This window comes from Balearica regulorum, chromosome 3, assembly GCF_011004875.1.
Source record: "Balearica regulorum gibbericeps isolate bBalReg1 chromosome 3, bBalReg1.pri, whole genome shotgun sequence".
Lineage (NCBI taxonomy): Eukaryota > Metazoa > Chordata > Aves > Gruiformes > Gruidae > Balearica > Balearica regulorum.
In genome coordinates, this window is record NC_046186.1 from 93,013,748 (window position 1) to 93,035,863 (window position 22,116).

General features: G+C 38.7%; 1 protein-coding gene across 1 annotated transcript in view; it reads left to right on the forward strand.

Moving 5' to 3' along the window:
* ZFAND3 (zinc finger AN1-type containing 3) overlaps positions 1 to 22,116 on the forward strand; it is a 135,629-nt gene that overhangs the window by 108,955 nt on the left and 4,558 nt on the right. The window contains 1 exon segment of the mRNA XM_075749007.1: positions 6,837 to 7,007. Within this exon segment, the coding sequence (XP_075605122.1) occupies positions 6,837 to 7,007 (171 nt within the window).

Consider the following 22,116-nt stretch of genomic DNA (forward strand, 5'->3'; position numbering starts at 1 on the left):
CAGGTGTTTCCCCTCATAGCCAGCGACGGGCAGCGAGCAGCAGGCCCAGCGCTCAATGGGACTGTCCAACCTGCGCGCTCTCCACAAACTCATCCGTCGTCGTGGGCTCCGGAGGTTTACAGGCTTGGCCCGTGGGTGTAATTTGGGAACGGAGTTACACCTATTCACCTGGTCTTCTAAATAAACAAGGTCCTTCTTTCAGTCAGTAGCAATAGCGGTGGCCATTGCCTTAGGAAATGTTTCGACTAATTGAAATGCCCTAAGTTAATCCATCAAAGAAACTGTATAGTACAGGTGCCTGAATAAATTTAAATATGTACTTGTTTGAATCAATTGGGTATATAAGTAAAAATGAGAAATAAATGAACATTTCCATTAACTAAAGACGTGCTGACATCAGAGAGTATAGGGGGGAGTAACGTAAGAATTTATAAACCAGATGTAGTTTAGGAACCTAAATATGACATGAAAACTAATTAGCTTTTCACCTAATTTAGCAATTATGCAATTTATTGACAAGAAAGGATAATAGGCATTTTCACACTTTTTCTAATTAAAACGTAGCTAAAATGCATGCAGTAGCCTATGTAGCTCACTATTTGTCATACAATTTTCAACATGCATTTCATTCATCTGGGTTACTGGCACTAGATTAGTCTCTTCCGTTTCATTAGAGATGGTAGTTAATAGCCTCATTAAGTTACACAGCAGTACAGTACGCTTCCTTTTTTGACAGATGATAGTACCAACAATACAGGTTCAGAGGAAGAAAAAAAATGTGAGAGGTAGGAAGGAATTAGTATATAATTTTGTTGTTGTTGTTTTCCCATCCATGAATCTCAGCATTACAGAATGGCTGAGTGTGGAAGGGGCCCTGGAGACCGCCTGGTCCAACCTCCTTGCTCAGAGCAGGGTCACCTAGGGCAGGCTGAGGGCTGTGTCCCGTCAGGTTTTGAGCACTTCCAAGGATGGAGCCTCCACAACCCCCCTGGGCAACCTCTGCCAGTGCTGAGTCCCCCTTACAGTAAAAAAATGTTTTCTTCTGCGTAAGTGGAATGTTACTAAAATTACATGGTTATGCTCCCACATTTTTCTGTTTTCCTGAAGTCATATGCCAGCAGTAATACATGCATTAATACTCATTCACACAGATATTTAAAATTTTAACTAGAGAGTGTTCAGTTTTGAAGCTTGGTGATAAGAAACACAAATTAGGTTGATGCACATAAACCACTGGCGTGGGGGAGAGTAGTTGCCTGGTTTCCTAAGGAAATAATGTCCCCACAGTTTGTCCCACAATCCCTTCTAAATCTCTTGAATTATTGTAATCAAATTTCACAAAAGTATCAAGGTCTTGAACACACTAATCCCACATGCAGGTTTTGTGAAAGCGGGCAGCTTAGTACTCGGAGAGAGTACACGTGTGACAGGACAAACAGCAGTGCCCCTATTAAAGTAACCTCCCCTCCACATCAGGCCAGGAGCCTTTCTGGGGGTGACTGGTGGCTGGGCGACCTGCCTTGCCTTGCCTGTGTTTCAGGTCCTCCGGAGGCAAGTCAGCTGGAGCCCCCAGGCTGCGTAGTTGTGTTTGCTCAGCCGCAGCCCTGTGCTGTTACGCGCAGCATGTTTGCTTAAGCCTCGCGCTGTACTTGTGCGCTGTAAGACATGCTGTCAGCCAGCCACGTACGCAAGTTTTGTGACGCTCTGGGACGTGCATCTTTGTGTTGTACAAAGGCCTGTTCTCACTGTGCTAGCTAAGTGCTTGGTACTGCACAAGTTTGATTCTTCTCTTCTTTCCTTGCAACACGTGCATCGTGTGCCAGCTCTCATTTCGGGGAAATTAAGCCATGCTGTTGTTGAGCTCAAAAACAATGCTTTCTCTCAAAGCAATATATATGATAAATTTCTTTTTTTCCCTGCTGTTTTTAGTGTTCATTAAAAAACCCCAAACATTTTAAGTCACTGTCTGTAACGGAGGCTTTTTCCTTAATCTCTATTGCAAAGAGGAACAGAGAGTTTTGCTGGCAGAAATTGAAGCACATCAGTGATGTTTCACATTTGAAACGTCTTGCAGCAACTCTTTCCATTACGTATCGCAAACAGCTAGGCTAAAAGTTGTTGGGGTTTTTTGTTGTTGTTTTTATTCATTAGGGCAGGAAACTACTACTGGTGAATGGTTTTGGTAACTGATGTAGAAAGAATAACTTTTGTAATGCAACTTCTGGGGGTTATTTCTAGTCTCCACAATGATTTCACAGGGAGCCTCCTGGGGCAAAGAAGGGTCTGACAGGACTTGAGTTCCACATAGTCCTGTGGAACTCCAAGCTCCTATATACTCTCTCCACTCCACAGGGTTTAGGGACAAGGAGTTTCAGTGCAATTGCTTTTAAACGCGGGGGGTGGGGGGGAATAAATCGGTGAAATGGCAATGCTAAGGGTACTGTGATGATACTAGAAAACAGATTGTGTGGTTAAATGTTACCGAAGGGTTTATGGAAGAATTTTTGAGATCTGTCTGTAGTGTTTTGAGAAAAACTGAGGTGAATTCACAAAATAAATGGATTTCTTATGAGCAGGAGTGCTTCCAAAGAGGTGCATGCTTAAGTTTCTGACACAGCTTTGAGATGCAGTCTTGATTGTGTGAGGGTATGAGATGTTCATATCAATGTAAATATCAGAGTTTCAAAATAACTGTTTCCACAGCATTGTACAGCAACAGGGAGGAACTGAGGTGGTCACAGTCGTCAAACTTGGCTCATTAGATGTTAATCTTGAATTTCTGTCTCTTCATTAATAGTCAATAAGCAAATAGAGTTGGGAACAACTGTGTTAATTTTAGGTTCATTTGAAGTAGAGGAGATGATTTTAAATGATGATTCTGGTAAATGTGGTAGGAAAGATTTGTAAAGAGGCAGTTTCCTCTAGATGAAATTTCTAATGCATAGTCAACATGCCAGGGAATTAAGCAATCCCTCATCTAAAAATGCAATAATGAAGGAAAAAATCCAAACCCCTAGAAACTGGCAAGATGATGTTGCTCAAACTTTAGTTAATCCCTGTTATGTAGTTATTGTCTGTGACTATGCAAGTTTCTTCATGGGCAGAGGTTTTAAGAGCTCAAGCTCCTTTTAAAATAGTTTCAAGAGGAGATGGCAGTGATGTTTGAGGGTTCATTAATTGTTGCTCTTACTGGTGTTTGCACAGGCAGCTGAAATCATAAATGTCGGTCTGTCAGTGTGATGGGTTCTTTATGAAAAGAAAAGAAACCCCTGACTGAGTGCCTCAAAAGCTGTCATCAAACCAGAGATTAAACAGATTCATCTCTTTCTTGAAGCAAGCAGCAGCAGGGGGGATCTCTTCTTTCTCTTAGCACTTTCCTGTCTCTTCCTTCATTCCTCCTTCCCTGTTGCATTTTCTCAGCCCACGTCTCTGCTGGGCTTGGAGCTTCCCACCCTCTCCCCAAAATACCGTGAATGAGCCGTCAGGATTTTTAGTGAAGCCATGTGCGTGCTGCCTGCCAACTCCTCCATGGCAAGAGAGCAAGAGAGTGGGATTCGGCTCTGACAGTCGTAACACCATTTGGAAAATTTCAAGGGGAGAACATGAGTAATGAAGATGAGAACAGTGACAGTAAGGAACAAATATGAGTTTCTGTCCAAGACGTAAGAGAATTTTTAAGAATACTACTCTGCTTGTTGATTCCAGACAAGCCTCCAGTTTCAGTCTTGCTCTGCTGAATTACTTCATTCTCTCATTTCAAATGGGAGCTTAATAGTCACCACAATTAGAAGAATCTCCATCATCAGATAAAGATTAGAAGAATCCTTATTTCTTAACTCCGAATTAAAATTGCGATGGGAGATTGCAGTTACTCTGCTGAGCAATTTCTTTTGTGCAATTCTGGGAATGTCTTATCTCTATTTTTCTTCATTTTTATAGAAAAGTTTTATGAATTTTGACATCTACAGGTCAAAGGAAAGTGCTTTTTTTTTTGTCTTCAGACTGAGTATTTGTTAGTTTAGGTGTAATGTGAAAATGCAAGTCTAGCATGGAAAATGTTTCTTAAAAGCAAAGCAAGAAGTAATTCTTGCTGCACGAACCATCCTTCTAAGGAAAGCCACTGTCAGTCACTGGCAAAAGAATCCTCTTCTCTGTAGCCATTTTTGATTTATTCTTTAGTTGTGGCACTTCACTCTGTTCCCAGGGGTTGGGGTTTTTTTCTGCAATCCAAGCAGGAAAGCTACACACAGCAATTTCCTTTTGCTATCAGGTCTCTGAAGTTTCATGTTGCAAGATTCCAGGTGCCGGAAGGTGTATGTTGCGTCCTGTATTGGTTGCGTCAGTACTGTGGAAGGTAACATGATCTGGAAGAAATGCAGGACTCAATCTACAAGTCCTGATCTCTAATCTGTGCTTTCTCCTCGCTCTTTGTACTTGCCCGTGAGAAGATGTAAGCACATGTACTGTTGCTCTGGTTTGTAACGAGTATTAGCTTGTGCTCGCATGTTCAAGGCACTGTGCTGTCCGTGATCAGATAGCTGGTGCTGTCCCTGAGAGTCCGGCTAAGTGTTAACGCTCTTTAATTTATGGGAAAAAGATACGCATTTTAAAAAATGAGATACCTAAATTTTCATTTCTGTCATATTAACTAACTTATGTTAATATTCAATTAGTCATTACCAATTAACAGGAAATGTATAATTAAATATTTTAATTATAGGACTACTAGCCTGACTTGGAGTAGCTATTTTTCTCATTAAGGCACATGGCTTCATTAAGTGATTAGACACTGGTTGACTCATGCACATGAATCCATTAATTGGACTTTGTTGTAAGCAGACCTCTGTGGTTTCCACTGGCTCAATTCAGAATCCCAAATTCACTTCTGAGAAGTACCAGAATGGCTTACGTTTCCAGCAGCAAAGACATGTGGGAGGTAGCTGTTCCAAAATAGCAGTGCATCTGTTTCTCTGAGTAATGAGTAAAGTACAAATGGTGTATTTCCCCATCTTTGACAACAAGGTGGGCTGGAACAGATTTCTACTGAATCAACCAGGTTACAGCACACAAGCTGCCTGTTGAAGGGTGCACCCTGGTACGTTCAAGGCTCTTGTAGGCACTCTGAAAACAAATGTCTATGTGACAGGACTGTTTGGTGCCTTGTTGGAGTATGAGTCGGGATCTCTGCAGTCTGTTCAGAGGATCTTTCTCTTGGATCATCTTCTGCAGAGATTTAATTTAAGACAGGACAAGTTGTTCCATAACTGTATTAATTCATTGCACACTCCTTTATTTCCCTTGTCAAGGCTCCTGCACAGCCAGGCGTGCAGAGCTGGAGTATGTTACGTACTGAATGTTGGTTTAGGCCTAACAGATGTATTTTGTAAGGTGTAAGTGGTAATCTATGACATTGATCAAAAAGAAGGCTGTATCGAGGCACACATCAGATAAAATTATTGCAGCTTAATAAAAACTTATCACCTGTATACTGTGCAGAAAGCAGCTCACTTTTCTATTAAATGTGAGCTGGTGGGGACTTTGTACTTAAAAGCCAGGCACATTTTCAGCATATCTTAGGGAACAGTATGACAGAAATAAAGTAGACCCAAGTGAACTAGGATGTATATTCATAATGCCTGTAATATTGGAGTCCAACAACTGGAAAAACACTGTGAGATAAGGTCTGAAACACAGGTAAGAAAGGTGGGTTAGTATATACCGCATGTGAGGAGAAGTTAATAGAGCATACCCTGGATGGAGAGGCTAGCAGGTATTCTTAGTCTGACTTAATTTGATATTTGGTCAAGGAAAGGCATGACGTTGAGCAGTGGATCAGATAAGATCACTGAAATAACAAGGATGTGGACAATCTTTTCCCGGCTAATCCAGGACAACTAACACAAAGTAGACATGTTTTCCATAAGCACAGAACACCATGCAATGGAAACTTAAAGGTAAAAACATGTTCACTAGACTACCATCCTGCCAAAAAGATCTTGTTAGTTGTTGGATGAATGTCCTTTCAAAGTGGATTTAACTGAACTAATTTTTTTCCCCTTGATCACCATCTTGCACTAGATAGACTACCTGAAGTAACACCTTCCTCGACTTCCAACTTCTCTGGGTTTTCCACGTGCTATTTTCTTAGAAGCTGAAATTTATGAGGTTATTAATGCAAACAGTATTCTGACTAATTCTTTAAAAATGGCTGAGCACTTTGAATTTACAGCATGCATGTACAGGTTGGGGTTATTTTGTTTGGGTTTGTATTGTTGGTGTATATTAATTTAAATTGCTGTCCACGTGGAACGAGAGGGAAGTATGGTATGGTGCTCTCATGTACCACCTTCAGTCATGGGAGATAGAGTTTACATGCTGTGCCTTAAAATGTCCCTCCTGCCTGGGGAGGAAATAGGTCGAACCTGCGTCTGGTTGTTTTTCATCAGCAGCCTACCTCAGTTTGTGCAGGGAGAAGGAAGGAGGGGCACAGGAGAAACTAAATGAGATGTCAAATGAAGCCTGCAGTTGTTTAGGATGCTGTGTACTCTACGAGGATCTGTCTATGACCCAGTCATGGCTGGAAGAAAGCTAATCAGTTTGTTTTCTATTCAGTATTGCCAGCAGGAGGGGTTCTTACAGGGAACAAAGATAATTTGTCCTTTACTTGATGCACATTTTGATTGTCAAGAAAATGTGTCTATGCAATAGAATGGGAAGTATCACACTGCTTGGTGGTGACCCCAGCTGAAAGCAATATACCTTCAATCTGCCCAAAGGGATGCCTCAGCAAGGAAGTTCTAATATATTTCCTAAAATATTTATTGTGAATACAACAGATTCACAGTCGGAGAGTGAGGCTTCTCCTGTGAAACGGCCACGGCTACTGGATGACAGTAATGACAGGCCTGAAGAAACCAGTCGATCCAAACAGAAGAGTAGACGCCGATGCTTCCAGTGCCAAGCAAAACTGGAGCTAGTACAGCAGGAACTGGGATCATGTCGCTGTGGTGAGTACCGTTTGTCAGTAGCGTCCACCTTTCTAACACAGCCGTGCTGGGATCCACATCAAAGGTGGAAATACAGAGAACACTTGTGTTTTGTATCTTTCAAAGATACTTTAAACAGAAGCTATAGCTTCCACTGGTAGCAAAAAGTTATAATTAGTTCCTGTCTAATTTCTCCTTTAAAACTTTGGCCTTGATGTACTGCCTTGTCTCAAGAGATCTCAGATGTTAATGAATTTAGCTTCAGAAGTCCCTGTAAGGCGGGAGAGTGTCATACCCACTTGACAGGAGAAGAAACACAAAGCACATCAGTAAATATGCAAAGATGACAAGGTTTTTACAGAGCTTAAAGGAACATAGGTCAGCATCTACATTCTGCATTTTATAATTACATTATTATTTAAAAAGTTAAAACCTAAACAACTTCTCACTGAAAATACTTCCATTCTCACAGCTTTTGGGGGGGACGACTTTGTGGTTCACCTTAGGCTTAAAATCATCCAACCTTCTGAAGTTGATGGCACTGTTCAGCTAATTGAATTGAGGATGATAATCTCATGCAGACAGCTAACAGATTATGCAAATAATCTTTCTGAAATAATAATTAATGTGAGTAGATTCCAGAGGAGATGCTCTCTCCTTCATGGAACAATTGTGCTTGTAACTGATTTAAATATGCTCATAAGACCCAGTGCTAATGCACATGGTAGTTTTACCTGCTAATTATTTTTTTGTATAATCATGTATTGAAAGCTTACTCTTGCGCTCTCTGACCATGCTTGTATTGATACATCTGGAGAAGTTGTTTAGTTACTTTATTGTGTCTCAGCAGGGGGATGATTTCCAAAGGATTTGCATAGACGATAGGTGCAATTCACATGCACCTGTGAAATCTAGAACATTGTATTAAAATGTCTTCTGGATAGAAGACGTGTCCTTTTGAGCAGCAGTGGGGAGAGAAAGGATTGGCTAAGCTGATGAGAAAGACCCAGTTCATGAATTCTATATTGAATACCTAATATCAAGTGAAGAAAAGCAATAGAAAGCTGCAAGGATTCCATGTTATCCTTTGTCCTTTTCTTCAGTGTCTATCTGTCTTCAGCCTTTAGAGGTTACTGTTGTGCTGTGCTCTTTTGGACATGAGACAGGCTTTGTTTCAGGTATTGGAGCACTGCCACAGAACTAATGTGCGTTACCTGTTAAGCCACCAAACATGAAATCAAAAGCCTTAACGTTGAAATTCTTTTTATGGAAATCACGTATCTGGATACTTTGAAGTATCCAGTAAGACTCATCAAACTGAAAAAATTCAGCACTGTCAATGACACAGTTTGGTATGGCTGTTTCTGCTCAGCATGGTAGAGGCAGGAGTTTCTGCTCTTGGTCTGCTGCAATCACATATCAAATGACTGAGGCTGCTCTCAGGTACTTGACTAAAGTAGAAGAATCCTCCCTAATACTGGAAGCAGGAGTGTTTTACAAGTTTGGGGAGAATTGGAGAAAAGACAACTTAGCGATTATATCGTTAATGTTTCCTGCATTCTGCAAAATTGGAGCTATGTAAGAGCAATGAAGTTGAAAGCGACTTTCTAAAAGTCCTTGCATTGATTAGGAATGTTTTTAAAATTACTGGCTTTTTTTTTTTTCTTTCCATAAACTGGATGACACACACATCTAGTTGGTTCCCCTCAAATTTTCTTGAAGTAGTTCCATAATTCAACATTGTGGTAATATAAATGTCACAGGAATTATTCTTTAAATTGTTTCTACTGGATATATACAGCTTTATGGAAATACTTCTGTTAAAGTTCATAAAATGTGTTAATAAAACATGAATATGAAACAAAAAATTCCGAGTTTCTCAGCAATAAGTGAGGAAATGAAAATTTGCATTCCTACATTACATATTACATCCAATATAGTTTAAAGGATGTGTAACAAACATTTATATTCCACACATTTAATGAGAGAAGTGGGAGGCAGGAGTCCATTTCCATGTTTACAACACAGCTGAAAAGACTGGAGATCTTTGGTTTATCTGTGCAGCTATCATGTTTCATGAATACTGTATTCAGTACATGTGTTATCTATAATGAAATGCTCTTGTGATGTGAAGTAGGTCTACCCTGCACTACTTAACTTTAATAGTAATATTAATAAGAAGCAAACAGAACCCTACCACTGAGCAACACGGATCATCTCAGCTTCACATCACCTAAACTGCTTTAGCAACACTTTCCAGCACGTAGTTCTTGTCATTTTTCAAAGAAGCTGCCTTAGAAACCATTCACATGAACTTTGCCCTAATATCTGTAAAGTTAGGTTGCTTTAGCTCATGAATGACAAGTTCTGGGGAAGGGGTGATGGGAAATGGGACAGAATAAAGATGTTAAAATTCTCATTCACTTAAAATGTTTTATCAATCCATATGTGATCAGGTTATCCATTTAGTCATAATGTGATCACAGCTAATGGTGACTGTTTAACTGGAAGTGTTGGAAATATAATCAACTGGTGTAAAATATGCACGTGTAGTCTTCAAAAGTAATGGTCAAGGTAGAACATTGTTTGATCTGGACTTTGCATCACTGTTATTAATTTCTTGGCATCCTAATCCTTAACTGAAGAAATGGGAAAAAATTTGGAAAAAAATTAACTTTAAACATTAAAAGAAATTGTGATAGTTAGAATCAAAAAAAAGGTAGACACGATTTTTAGAAGGACAACTGTGTGTGTTTGCTTGGATGTAAGGAAAAAGGTTTAACCACATAAATATTATGTTGTTCCAAGGCTGTGTCTGAAACACTGTTGTTAAAGTCTAAATTAACTCTTTAAGACTCCACAGAGCAGCCATTTTATTGTTTGCTGTTACACATCTTCTTGTCCTAATGTTAAAAGTACTGGAAATCATCTCCTTTTTTGCTGATGTATTCTGGTGACTCTTCCAGTGAGATTTTTAGTGAGACACAGTGGAAAGAAAAATCTATACATACTGGGCAACATTTTAATATACCTATGGATATTAATCCACTGTAGCTGGGACTTGTCCAACAGGGCACAACCTTCTTAAAAGGGGACAGAGTGAGTGGGCTGCTTCTTCACAGCAAATTCAGAGATCTTTGGGAAACTGCTGCATTGGCTGTAGTGCCTCCTGTAAGACCTGTCCGGAGAGAGGTGATGCTGCTGAGCTCGTTCCCTTGACACTACATGGAATTTTAGACAGATTTGACAGTGCTGCAGTGCTTTGCCATGAAGAAAAACAATTCTCTACTGAGAAGGGAGTTCCAGTAAGGGTTCTTCAAATTGAAATGCAACATTTTTCAGCTGTAGAAAGGTTTATTTTCATACACACATACATGGATACTCTCAAAATGTTTCTTCATTCCGCTTCCACTCTGTACAAGTTATTAAATGCTGACAAGAAATTCACATCTCATAAATAATGCTTAAGAGCCATTGCTATATAAATTGAATGTGTTATGAATTGTGATGGGCCTTTTTGTAGCATTCTGTGCCTGGAGCAGGAAGAACAGAGGATGTCATTTTCATTAATTTCTAATGAGGTGCCAATTAAAGGCAAGGAAGGAACTCAGAAGGGAAGAGTCACAGAGCTCCCCTGAATCCTGTACCCTGGGGCTGTCAAATGAGCGTGCTGCCGAGCCTCCTCTGAAAGTTCCAGTGAATTACAAACTCATCCAGAGCACACACAGACAAATTCGGCTTCCCTTTGATCTTCAAAAGAGCAATTTGTAAGACGAGTTCTGAGCCTTTTCACATGGCGAACTGGGAGAAGTGATAGGAATTGTTAATTGCTGATGCACTTTGCAAGCTTCAGTGAGAAAGAGAAATTTTAAAATGAGTTCTCATTTTGTGCCTCTCTGACTGGATAACCTTTAAATCAACACTACCTGAACAAAACCAGCTTTCTGTGAAACGTTTCAAGATGACAGTTACACCAGGCATGTTTTCCAGACAACGATGTTGTCTAGTTTTGGGTGGGCCTTTCAATAGGTTAGTGTCTTATGATGGATAACAACTGTATTGAAATAATGTATTTACTTAATATCAGATTTAGTAGGCAGTTATATCATCAAGGAATTGCAGGAATCATATTCTTCAAGTTACATTCTGTTACAGCATTTCTGCTGGAAGTGTAAGCAGTCTGAAATTAGTCGTTTGGGATCCTTGATCTGAAAATTAAGTTGTCAGTTCAGTGATGTGATAAGCAGGTGATTACCACAGATTTGCTTTAAAACTAGAGACAGTGAATGTGTGAGTTAAAGTAGCTATATAATACAGAGTTCTGGTAATGGATTTTAGAAAAAGGTTGATTATTTGCAAATTACACTATAAATTTATGGGCCTTGTCTTAATTACTTGACTAGATGTTTATCACTACTAAATAAAGTTGTGTACATTTTTAAAAGATACTGAGCTGTAAACTTCTAAGCCATAGAAATTATTTGCACAGAAAGCATAGCTTAGTTTTATGGCAGAGGTTTAGTATTTTAGAGAAAAGATTAGTTCTGGCATCACTTGTTGTGCAAAGCCAATACACAGAAGTCTGTAGTGGTCTTTAATATTGTTGGAATTGCATAAGTCTGACAAGAATATTCTAGATGATCAGTAAAGGAATTTTGTATTAGTCGTGTTAGATTCAGTCCTAGTCAGCAATTGAAGGAAAATTAGTACAGTGTGCCAGCTCTTCAGCTATTTGTAGGCCACAGCCTAATGGACACATCTGAAACTCAGGCTTCACCGATCCAGAACTCTTGGCAATCAATGGGTTGGCCAAGATAATGGGTCCTGGAACGTAAGCCTAGCTTTAGCTTCCAGTAGCAGTGCCTTAGAGAGATGTTCCCGATTTGTTTCTGTGCTTCTTGGGTAGCGATCTCAAGTCTTTCATGTTCTTTGGCCAGAGTAGATGCTTAATAGGATGGGAAGATGTTGAAACCTTCCAGTTTGATCAGATTGTATTAAAAAGTACTGCCCAGTTGTGGTGCAACCTGATCAAACAGCTGTTAGCAGTATATCTTGCCTGTGCGGACAGAAAATATTTTCTTGGCGTTTTACTGGCCTAGGTTTTGTTATAACAAGTTATAATTTCGCAGAATGAGGACAGACTTGAACAGTTACATATTCGTCGCTGCTCTTGATGGAGACCGCAGTAACTACTAACCTTGGGCATGGGTGAAGGCAAAAGGTGATGTTTTGCAATTTTTATTTAAGATGTTGGCAGTCTGGTTTTTGATTTGAAGGGATGCACATTCACAAGTGGCTTCCATAGCAGGAAGACTTTGAGTCAGGAAACGAGTCTAACTTTGCCAGTTAGCCCAAGCGCTGCCTTCCTGTGCTGAATGTGTGGTCGGAAGGCATAGCACGTTGGAGCACATCACAGACTGTGCCTTTTACTAGGGCATAACTTTCCTTCCTAATTAGTTAGGAACTTTATGTGGATATAACTTTATCCACATAGATTGCTGTCCACTGCTCATTGTGATTGAGATCCAATGACTAAAGCATGTCTCTAGAAAGGATCCAGATTTTAGTCTTTGTAGTGTACACTGCGCTAGGCTTGTTGGAGATGGTGCTAAATGTGATTTTAATGCAAACTGGATAAATGCCATGTTAAATTTTTATTAGAAGTTGGTGAAATGCCTCATCAAGATGTGATCAAAGTGGGTAAGATTGTCTTGATAAAATGGTTTCTAGTTCTAACAAGTTTAATAGCAATCTGCTTGCTACAGCTTAGCAACACAGAAAATCAACATGTCTGAATAGTTGATAATTCAATTTGTACCTGACTACTTGTGGCTTGTTTCTCATGAGGTTAATGCATAAAAACATTTAAGATTCTGCATTCTTTGCTTAGATTAGAGGAGGGACAGGAAAAATGGAAAATAAAGAGGCTGTAGTAGTACAAGATGTACATATTGCATAGTACAGTTGGCTCGGATGACAAATTTATGAAAGAAAAAAATGAAAGAAAGGAGAAGCTGAACTATGAAAGATAAAATAGGGAGGTGAAGCAACAGACAAGTATTTGAGTAATTTTAAGATTACTTGCCTAGAGGGGGGAAAAACATGTAAATTAATGTAAACTACATTGATTGAAAACAAACAGAAAAAATAGGGGCAATGGGACAGTCAATTATAAATGCCTATTAAGTAGATTAAAAAGTCATTGGCAGAAACAGAAATACTCTGGTTGATTATTAAAATAAGAGGGGAAAAAACCCTAAGACAGCTCATCAAAAAATATGTGTCCAAAAATGCATGTGAAATCTTCAGATTAATTTCTATACAATTATGAGTGCACTATGTTCCTTTGTATGTGAACAGTGATCATGAGGGAGGTTACTCATGGGAACAAAATTACAAATTTGAGAAGTCATTTGAAAAAAATAGCTCAAACGAAAGCTGACCTTAAGGTAATGATAGAATAAACCCATGGGGAACACATTTATCTTGCACTAGAACAGTGTTAAAAACAAGCTAGCATTATATCTCTTACAAAATATCCTACATTCTAAACAATCTCCTGACTTAAGCCTGGTGCGTTCTAAACATGATTTGGTGCTTGCCAAATTATATATATAATATTAACAATGGAAAGGACTTTAAAACATTAATGAGTAAATGCAGATTAAAGGACGTCCACCATGAGAAAAGCATTATAAACAAGTTGTAAAAATCTCTAATCTTGGGACAGGATCAAAACATTTTAGAAATACTTGGCAAACATACCTTCTACGCTCTTTCAGAAATTTGTCTCACCTGTGTGTGTATACATATGTACATACATGTATGTATACATATGCCTGTGTGTATATATACACACAAACACATATGCATAGTCAGTAAGTATAAAAAAAGAGAGTTCTGGTATATTACTATGCTTATTTTTCCACATACCTGCTTTTAGTTTAGTTCTGTACAAATCTGTAATGACCTGGCAGAATACTTTTCTTGGGATTATCTAAAAGTGTCTGTTGCTTTGCTTCTGTTTTGGTCTTCCACTAAGCAGAGGGGTAAGAGGCAGAAAAGAACAGACTTGTATAGAGCACTGAGCATTTCTGTTAGCCATCGGAAACAAAATGCATCCACACAGAAGAGACTGTACCTTTTTTACAGATACTGTGGCAGCAAGTCTCAGTGTGATTCTTAACTTGTGTAACAGAGCTGCTCGTTCATAAACACAGGAGATGAGGCACTTGTTTGGATTGTGCCAGAATAAATTTGGAATGATTTGATTTACTCAGTTAATTTAGAAGTTATCTTCAAAAGGTCAGGAAGAAAGAAACAAACTTGAATAGATAAGCAAAAAAAAAAAAAAAACCAAACAAAAAACCTGACAACTTTTTCATTTTTGTACAAAGTAGTCCAACTGGTATTGAAATTAATGTTTCTTTTAAAACTCGGTAAAATATTAAATCATGGTTCCATTTCCAGGGAACCTTTTTCCTGTGGAGAAGAATTTGTAATGGCACTGGTAAATTCACTTTCTAGATGGATAAGGTTTATCTGGTACAAACCAAAATGGCTTCAGGACACGACTATGTATTGGTATAACAGACATACTTCCATTGATTAAAATTAAATTAAATATGTGCACTGCTGCTGGAGATTGAGTCAACCAGTTCAATAAGAATTATTAAAGGAAAAATAAATCTTATTAGTAACCGGTTACATACTATAATTCTGGCAAGTCTTCCTGCCAGGCCTTAAGATGTACCATATTCAGCTGTCTTCTGTTGACTGTTCTCTCAAGATAGTTGCTCCCAGAATACTACTTTTGCCTCAGCCATGATGCCTAGCATCTTAGCTTATATTGCTACAAGTTGTTTTTTTTTTAAAAAAAAGAAAGAAAAACAATAAAAACTATTGACATTTGAATTCAAACTCAGAAGATTTTTTTGTTTTGTTTTATTTAACAAAGATGTTATGCCAAGACTGTAATTTAATTGGTAGGGAACAGGAGCTGTTAGTTATTGTTGGTGTCTGAGTAATACGTATTCTGAAAATACTAAAAATGGAAGAGTTAAAAGCAGTTGACTAATTGGCCTACCATGGGTTCCAAGGATAGGACCCAGAAAAACGCTTTAGTGTCTAGGCTTCAGAAAAGCTGTCCACAGCTTTAAAGTGTAAATGGAGTTCATGGTCTGCTTATAATTAAGAATCATGAAATACAGTTTGAAAAGGCTCTAGTATATTCCCCCAGCTTGTTCAATTAATGTGGGTTTCTTACGGCATGTACCGATTTTAATCTCTTCCACTGTGCTACCTAAAGTTCTGCAACCGACGACTCTCTTGATTTAGTAATGTATACTGAGACCTTTAGTTACTGTCCTATAGTCCCAATCAATACATGTAATTGAAATGGGTCATTGAGTTCTCCTTCAATAAAACAAGTTAGTGTGTTCCTTTCAAAAACAAAACAAAAAATGAGGTTTTATTTTGACACTTCTGATGTGTAAGTCCTTCAGTATCTAACCTTCAGGTGGCTTTTGCAGGGATACTACAGTATAAGTTAAAAAATAACTGCCATATTCCAGACAAGCAGGAGTAGGGAATGCTGTGTAAGTCTTTGCACCCAAAAAAAAGGGGGAAGTGTGGAAGTGTACATCTCTTAGGCATTTGTTTACCTTTATGGTATAAATAGAGCTTCTGAATGGAGCTCTGTTTCCCTTTGGTTAGAAGAATAATTACTCTTGACATAGCAAAAGGCTACAGGAATAGAAGATTTGCATGGAGCAGAATGTGTCATCTAAGAGACCCTGGACATAAGGTGTAAATAGAGGATATAGACATAAACCAAATTTCATTTAAGTTTAAAAGAAATAGAGTTGCTTCTCTCCAGAGATTTGGCCAGCAAGTCTAGCTGTTATCAGACTGTGGATCAATACGGTACAACCTCTAGAAAGCTATTTAAACCCAAGGCATAAATAACATAACTCAGGAAATACATTGAAAGTCAAACCTGGGACCATATTCAGCATGTGATTTTGAAGTCAAAATACATGCAGGATCCAGGAGAACAGTTAGAATTAATACAACACGTACAATATCTTAGTATAGACCTTTCATTGTTCATTCCAGTTCTTTATTAGTAGTCTTTATCTTTCCTGCATTTTCATCAGGCTAAACAAAATGATACACATACATTATTGAATCATTCAGTATTGCTTGCTATTTTAATTAAATTACTGGGTACACTTTGGCTTTTAATTAAATCCTCAGCTTCTGGGAGAAGTGTATTAGCTCAGGTGGGCTTGGTATAGAGAGAATTCTAGAAGTATTAATACTGATGAAGCTCTCTTGAAAACGTCAGACACTTTGCACTGAGGCCCTGCACTGATGCTCAGATAGCTCTGTCATCCACCTGCCCTTTCTCAGGAGACTTTTTTTTTTTTTTTAAAGATTTCACACTACTATCACATCTAAATGTTCTGGGTAGGAAGTACTTCCTTTTATGCTGGTATAGCCTATGGAAAATTTTGTAAGAGTACTACTATTTGCAATAGTGTTACCTATTATCATGGTTTCCCTCTACTTTATTAGGTGTCTAGTCTTGGACACTAGGATGCTCTTTTGGCATAATTCTGCTTTTTTACTGCATATCCTGTTCTTTGGATTTATTCTCCCACATCCTACAGGATATAACTTTGTGAAACTAGGAATGATATGGGAGATGCAGTGTTGTTTCAGTGTGTTCTTGGCCCCACAAACATGGCGTGAATGTTCCTTTTACAAGTGTAGCAGTGATATTAATTCCTCCTGAATATATCATTGCAAGATCACATGATTATTCAAAAAAGCAAACTCTTCACCTACCTAAAGTCTAAACTTTTAATTTTGAACCTAGCTTTTCCTCAAGTTAGTAGTACATTGGTGTTCACTGTCTGGCACTGCTTTTGATGCTGCAAGTTGATAGGAGCAAAATGGTTCCTTTGAAAATTCTCTTGTTGAATTCAACTTTAACCGTTTTGCCTTTGTGCTTCAACAATTGTGCAAGTCTCTTGGAGAAAAATACTTCTTTCAGTTATATTGAGAAAATATGTGGCAAATTAAAATGCTAATTTCTGTGAATTTGGATCTCTCACCATAGATGAACTGGGATCATACCCCAGGTCTATGGCCATTGCGCAACAGTGGCCGCCCACCATTTGTGCTAGGTGGTAAGTTGACTTGTGGGGTCGCAGCCACTGCTTGTGCCTGACTGCTGTGGATTGCAACCTAGACAAACAATTGAGGACAGCGTGTAAGGTTGAAAGGGGAGCCTACAGATGAAACGAGACTTCTGAGTCACTATACCTCAGTGACTTCTGAGGCATAAAGCAGTTTAGAAATGTGTATTGCATGCTGTATCCCTAGGAGTAATCGTGTACCAAAGTTGCTCTGTTACACTGTCTCCAATATATGTTGGCCTTAACACATGAATCCATAGTGGGGTGAAGTAGTAGTGATGTACAAGTAGTTATGCTAATGTGCACGTGTTCTGTAGAGCAAGGAAAATATTTGGTCCAAACCAAAAGATTTAACAACTATTATTTTGTGGTACATGGCAGAACTGAGATACAAACCTGACTGAGACCTGCTGTATTTAGTAAGACCTGACCCGCAGTAAATTCTTTTTAATTGCAGTTTATATTGCAAAGCAGGAATGCAGTATTTATCACTTTGATTCATTGAGGATCCTTTGAAAGTAAGAAATAACTTCCTGAAAACCTGAGTTCTGTTCCTGAAGATGCTCCCTACTTCTGTGGAGTTGGTATCCCATAGAGCAGAAGCAGGATTTGAATCTAGGAGAGTGCTATATCTTAATTTTTCCCACTCCAAATACACTGTCTTCAAAGAAACAGGAGGAAACTGTTTCTTTTGAGTTCTTCGTTCTAAAGTCAAGGAGTAGAATAGTGTCTTACGTAGAACCTCCTTAAGAATTGTTGATTGAAAAAAACTACTAAAAAGTCAACATGTGCTCTGTCCTCAACTGATATAAATTCTCTGTTCAAAATTTGTGTCACATTTAATGTAGGAAAAAATAGTTTGACAGCTTTCTGTGGAAGTAGTAAGATAAATAGGAAAGTGAATTCGAACTTAGCACAAATTGGGATAAAAGGTCTGTTTGCAGTCTGCACAGTGCAAAACCACATCTCGTGTGCTCCCTAAAGCAGCTTCCCAGACTTACGATCTTCAAGAAAAGAGACAGAAGACACTTTGAAACACAGGTTTTACGTGACTAAACTTGGCAATACAAAGTCTTTGCCTTGCAGTCTAAAGAATTCTTGCAGAATCTTTAACCATACCTGTCCAGTGGCTGTTACAGGCTTAAGATGATGTCATCTTTCTTTTGTATACAATTTCTTCCATTCATTTTCTGGGCAGTTTTTTTCACTAATAGCTTTTTTTGTCTCTAATGCATGGCCCTCTTTGTGGGAGACAGCAAAATAGAGCAAGAAAGGGAGAAAAAAAAAAAATCTGTTCCCTTCTTTTCTCCTGAGCATAAATCCAGTAGCAGAAATATAAAATGAATCTACAGCATCTCGTAAGCATCCTGATTCTCAGACATAAAATTTAAGTAGCATCGCAGATGTCATGGAGCTTCTAGATTATGACTGAGTGAAGAGCAGGATGGAAGTCCCAAGTACACATCCAGTCCTGGGGACACATTCACAGATTAAAAGAAACATTCTAAAGTGTCTTAGCACCACCTCTTTCCTTTTCCTCTTTCTGATTCAGTTATTGATCATTTTGGTAGTCATGACTAAGTATAGACAATCTATATAAAGAAGAAAATACTGAAAGGCAAGTTGCAGTGACCATAGCAAATGGTTAGAAAAATAAGTTAATAAGTTGTGTACACTTCTTCCTACTGTGTCTTTCCTGAATCTTTTACAGCTGTGCCATTTGTGAGGGAATGTGGAACTGAAATGCCTTGAGAGGACAATTTTTAAGATACTGTGCATTAATATTTAGAGGCTTCTACCTTTGAGCATTTAAGAGGTTAACGTTCCCCATCCACTCTTCTTGGAGTGGAAATGATAGAAAGGACTGCCTCAATCTATGTTTTGTGGAGTTTTAATAAATACATCTATTTGGCTAAAAAGCTTCACCATACTGTGGTTTATTCCTCTTTCCTCTTGGGAAGGAATCCCAAGATTCCTAGCTAGTTTTTCTGAACTACTTAGCACTTAATCAAAGTCCATGGCATCTTGCAAGCTGGGAAAGGGAAACAGGACAATAGTTGAGCTCGCTTATTTACAAAAGATTGTTGTTTAGCTTGTTGGGATTTGGTTTGGTTTTATAGAACATGTCAGTAAAACTAAATGTTGTGTAATGAAATCTGACAATGCCAATGCACAGTATTCCCCACAGAAGAGAGGAAAGAGATAATTAGAGCGTGTGTAAGAATGGAGCTGTCTAGAAGGAGAATAATGTATCAGCAGACTAGAATATCTTTATACTGTAAAATAGGAGTGCATACAAGCTGCACTGGAAGCTTTGCTGTACTGGACTACAGGACACTTTTATTTCCTTCCATTGCTGGATGTTCTTTTTGAACAACCTCCAAAATATTAGGGGAACAAGCTAGATTATATTGAAATCCAGAGAGCAGGTGTTTTCTGAGGTACTGGATGCACAAGTCTTTGGGATCTTGGCAGGTATTTGTTCTACTCTTACATTCATTTCTTACTTATTCCATGTCTTGAACAAAGAAAAAAAAAATTCCCTCCCACACTTTTTAAAGTAGCTTTATTGTTAGCATCATTTACAATGCATTGTCATCTTTCTGGTTGGAAGGGATGGGGTAGAAGCATAAACATTGGTTTGGGGGTTACTAGACTCTTTCGGGGAACAATATCCAATTATTCTGAACAGTGCTGCAGCAGCATGTATCACAGCACGAGCTAATCTTCTCTGCTGGTTAATCTGCCTGGTATTGCTGTGTTGTATGATGTCCTGTAGATATGTTCAGATTTTAATGTATCTTTAAAAGGTGTTCTTGCACAGAAATCTGCATATAGACTCACACGTACCAGGTTAGAGAATACATCTTGGATAGAGAATTTTTGCAGCGCCTTCGTTCATCTCTTAAGGTTACAAAGTATTTTTAAGTTGTTTGAACCTCTTGTCAATTAGAGTTGCAAATTAGCGAGAAAGGTAAAATTTCTTGAGAAGCACTTGAAGAAGCCAAAGCACAGAATTCTGCATAGGAATAAGTCTATGCCATTATTAAGGCTTCTTTTGAATAGACTTTATATAGGTAATCTATACAAACATAAGTTGTTTATTAAATAAAATTTGGAAATGGCTGCAAATTCTGGCAGTTTTGAACTTCTGCCTCTCCACTTGGAAATAAAAATGATAAACAGTGATACTAGTGGGCAGGTAAGATTATTTTAAGGTATCAGAAGCTCTGATTTTGTATGGTAATTGTGGCAGCATGCGACTACATTTTAGGTAATACACATCAAAATGTTTCAAATAGGGACATTTTCAAATGTTTTTAAGCCACTTTGTAAATGTGTAATCTGTATAAATGTTTAATAAGCTTGTTTGGCACTTTCAGCACCTCTCAAAACATGCTCACAAACAAATCTGTCTTCCTTAGCAGCTTTCGGAATGTCTCATCAATGAGATTAGGACCAGAATCTTGAGGCGGGAGAAAAAGGAGCTTCTTTTCTATCATGATGTTATTCATGTAACAGGGATTGTTACATTTATTATATATCTTACAGCGTATGATATGCAACAGTGTGGTGATCTCCAGCAGTACAAGTGTCTGGAACTACTCCATGCTTGGCAGAGGACGTCCACTAGAGTAGTCCCACCAGCGTGCTGTGCTTCTCCATCGGCAGTTTGCCGTACTCCAATTTATTGGGCATTTGTGCCATGTTCCAGAAAGTCTGACCACTCTCCACTGAGTTAACAAAGAGAAAAGGGAAAAAACCACCAAAATCACAGACCCTCCAAAATTATAATTTGGCTTTTGTGTTGTGGATTATTATGCCATTTAGTTGAATTGTTTCTGATGCTTCACATATCATTTTGTTGGTATTTTAGCAGCTGTTTTCAGAATTTGAAGACAGAAAGTTAAGAATTAAATGCAGGTTTTAGTTGAAATATTTGCTTATTGTCATTCCATACTCCCATCAAGCCAGTGCTCTTGAATGTAACAATGAGGTAAATGCAGTCCTTTTTCATCATCATCCACACTGAGTGAACTGTGGTATTCTCTGGTCTTGAATATGGAAGATTATTTTGTTTTCTGTCCTCTCTGATTGCCTTTCCCAGCAGATTCCTCAGGAATGATGAAAGCAACTTCACAGTTGCCTGTGTGCAATCTTAGACTTCCTTTGAATCATGTTTTTTTTCTGTGTCCTATGCAAAAGACTCATCTGTACAAGTAAGGCAGAGATGGTACACTGCTTTATGGCTGACGTGGCTTAGGCCCAGCCGGTAGCTGAGCGCCACGCGCGCTCACTCACTCCTTCCCCAGCGGGACGGGGAGGAGAACGGGGAAAAACAACGGCAAAGCCTCGAGGGTTGGGATAAGGGCAGTTTACTGGGACAGCAAGGGAGAGGGAAAAAAACAATCAACAACAGTGCGGATAACAAATATTAACAATGGGTGATAATAGAGAACAATTTACCGAACCAACGACCGACTGACCAGACACTCAGCCTGTCCCGGAACGGCGCCGAAACTGCGCCACCCCTCCCCTACCTGACTAGCTCCCTTTTTATGGTGAGCATGATGTCACATGGTATGGAATAGCCCCCGGCCAGCTTTGGGTCATCTGTCCTGGCTCCTGGTGAAATTAACTCTATCCTTGCAGAACCAGGACAATGGCTTTAGCCAGTTTTGCTCTGGTGATGAAATGGAAGTGAACTTTTGATGATATACTGTGAGGTGGTTGCTGGTATGCTTAGAGGAGCTCAAGGGTTTTGAGGCACTAAATAATGTTTTTCCAAGATGTTTGCATTAGAGGCTTGAGGAGTAGGTGATTCACAGTTTACTTCTAAGATCAGAAAGCAACAATTGCCATACTGTGAGGTGTATTATTACATGTACTAGACTGAAATCTTCTATGCTTGGAGTGGAAGTTTG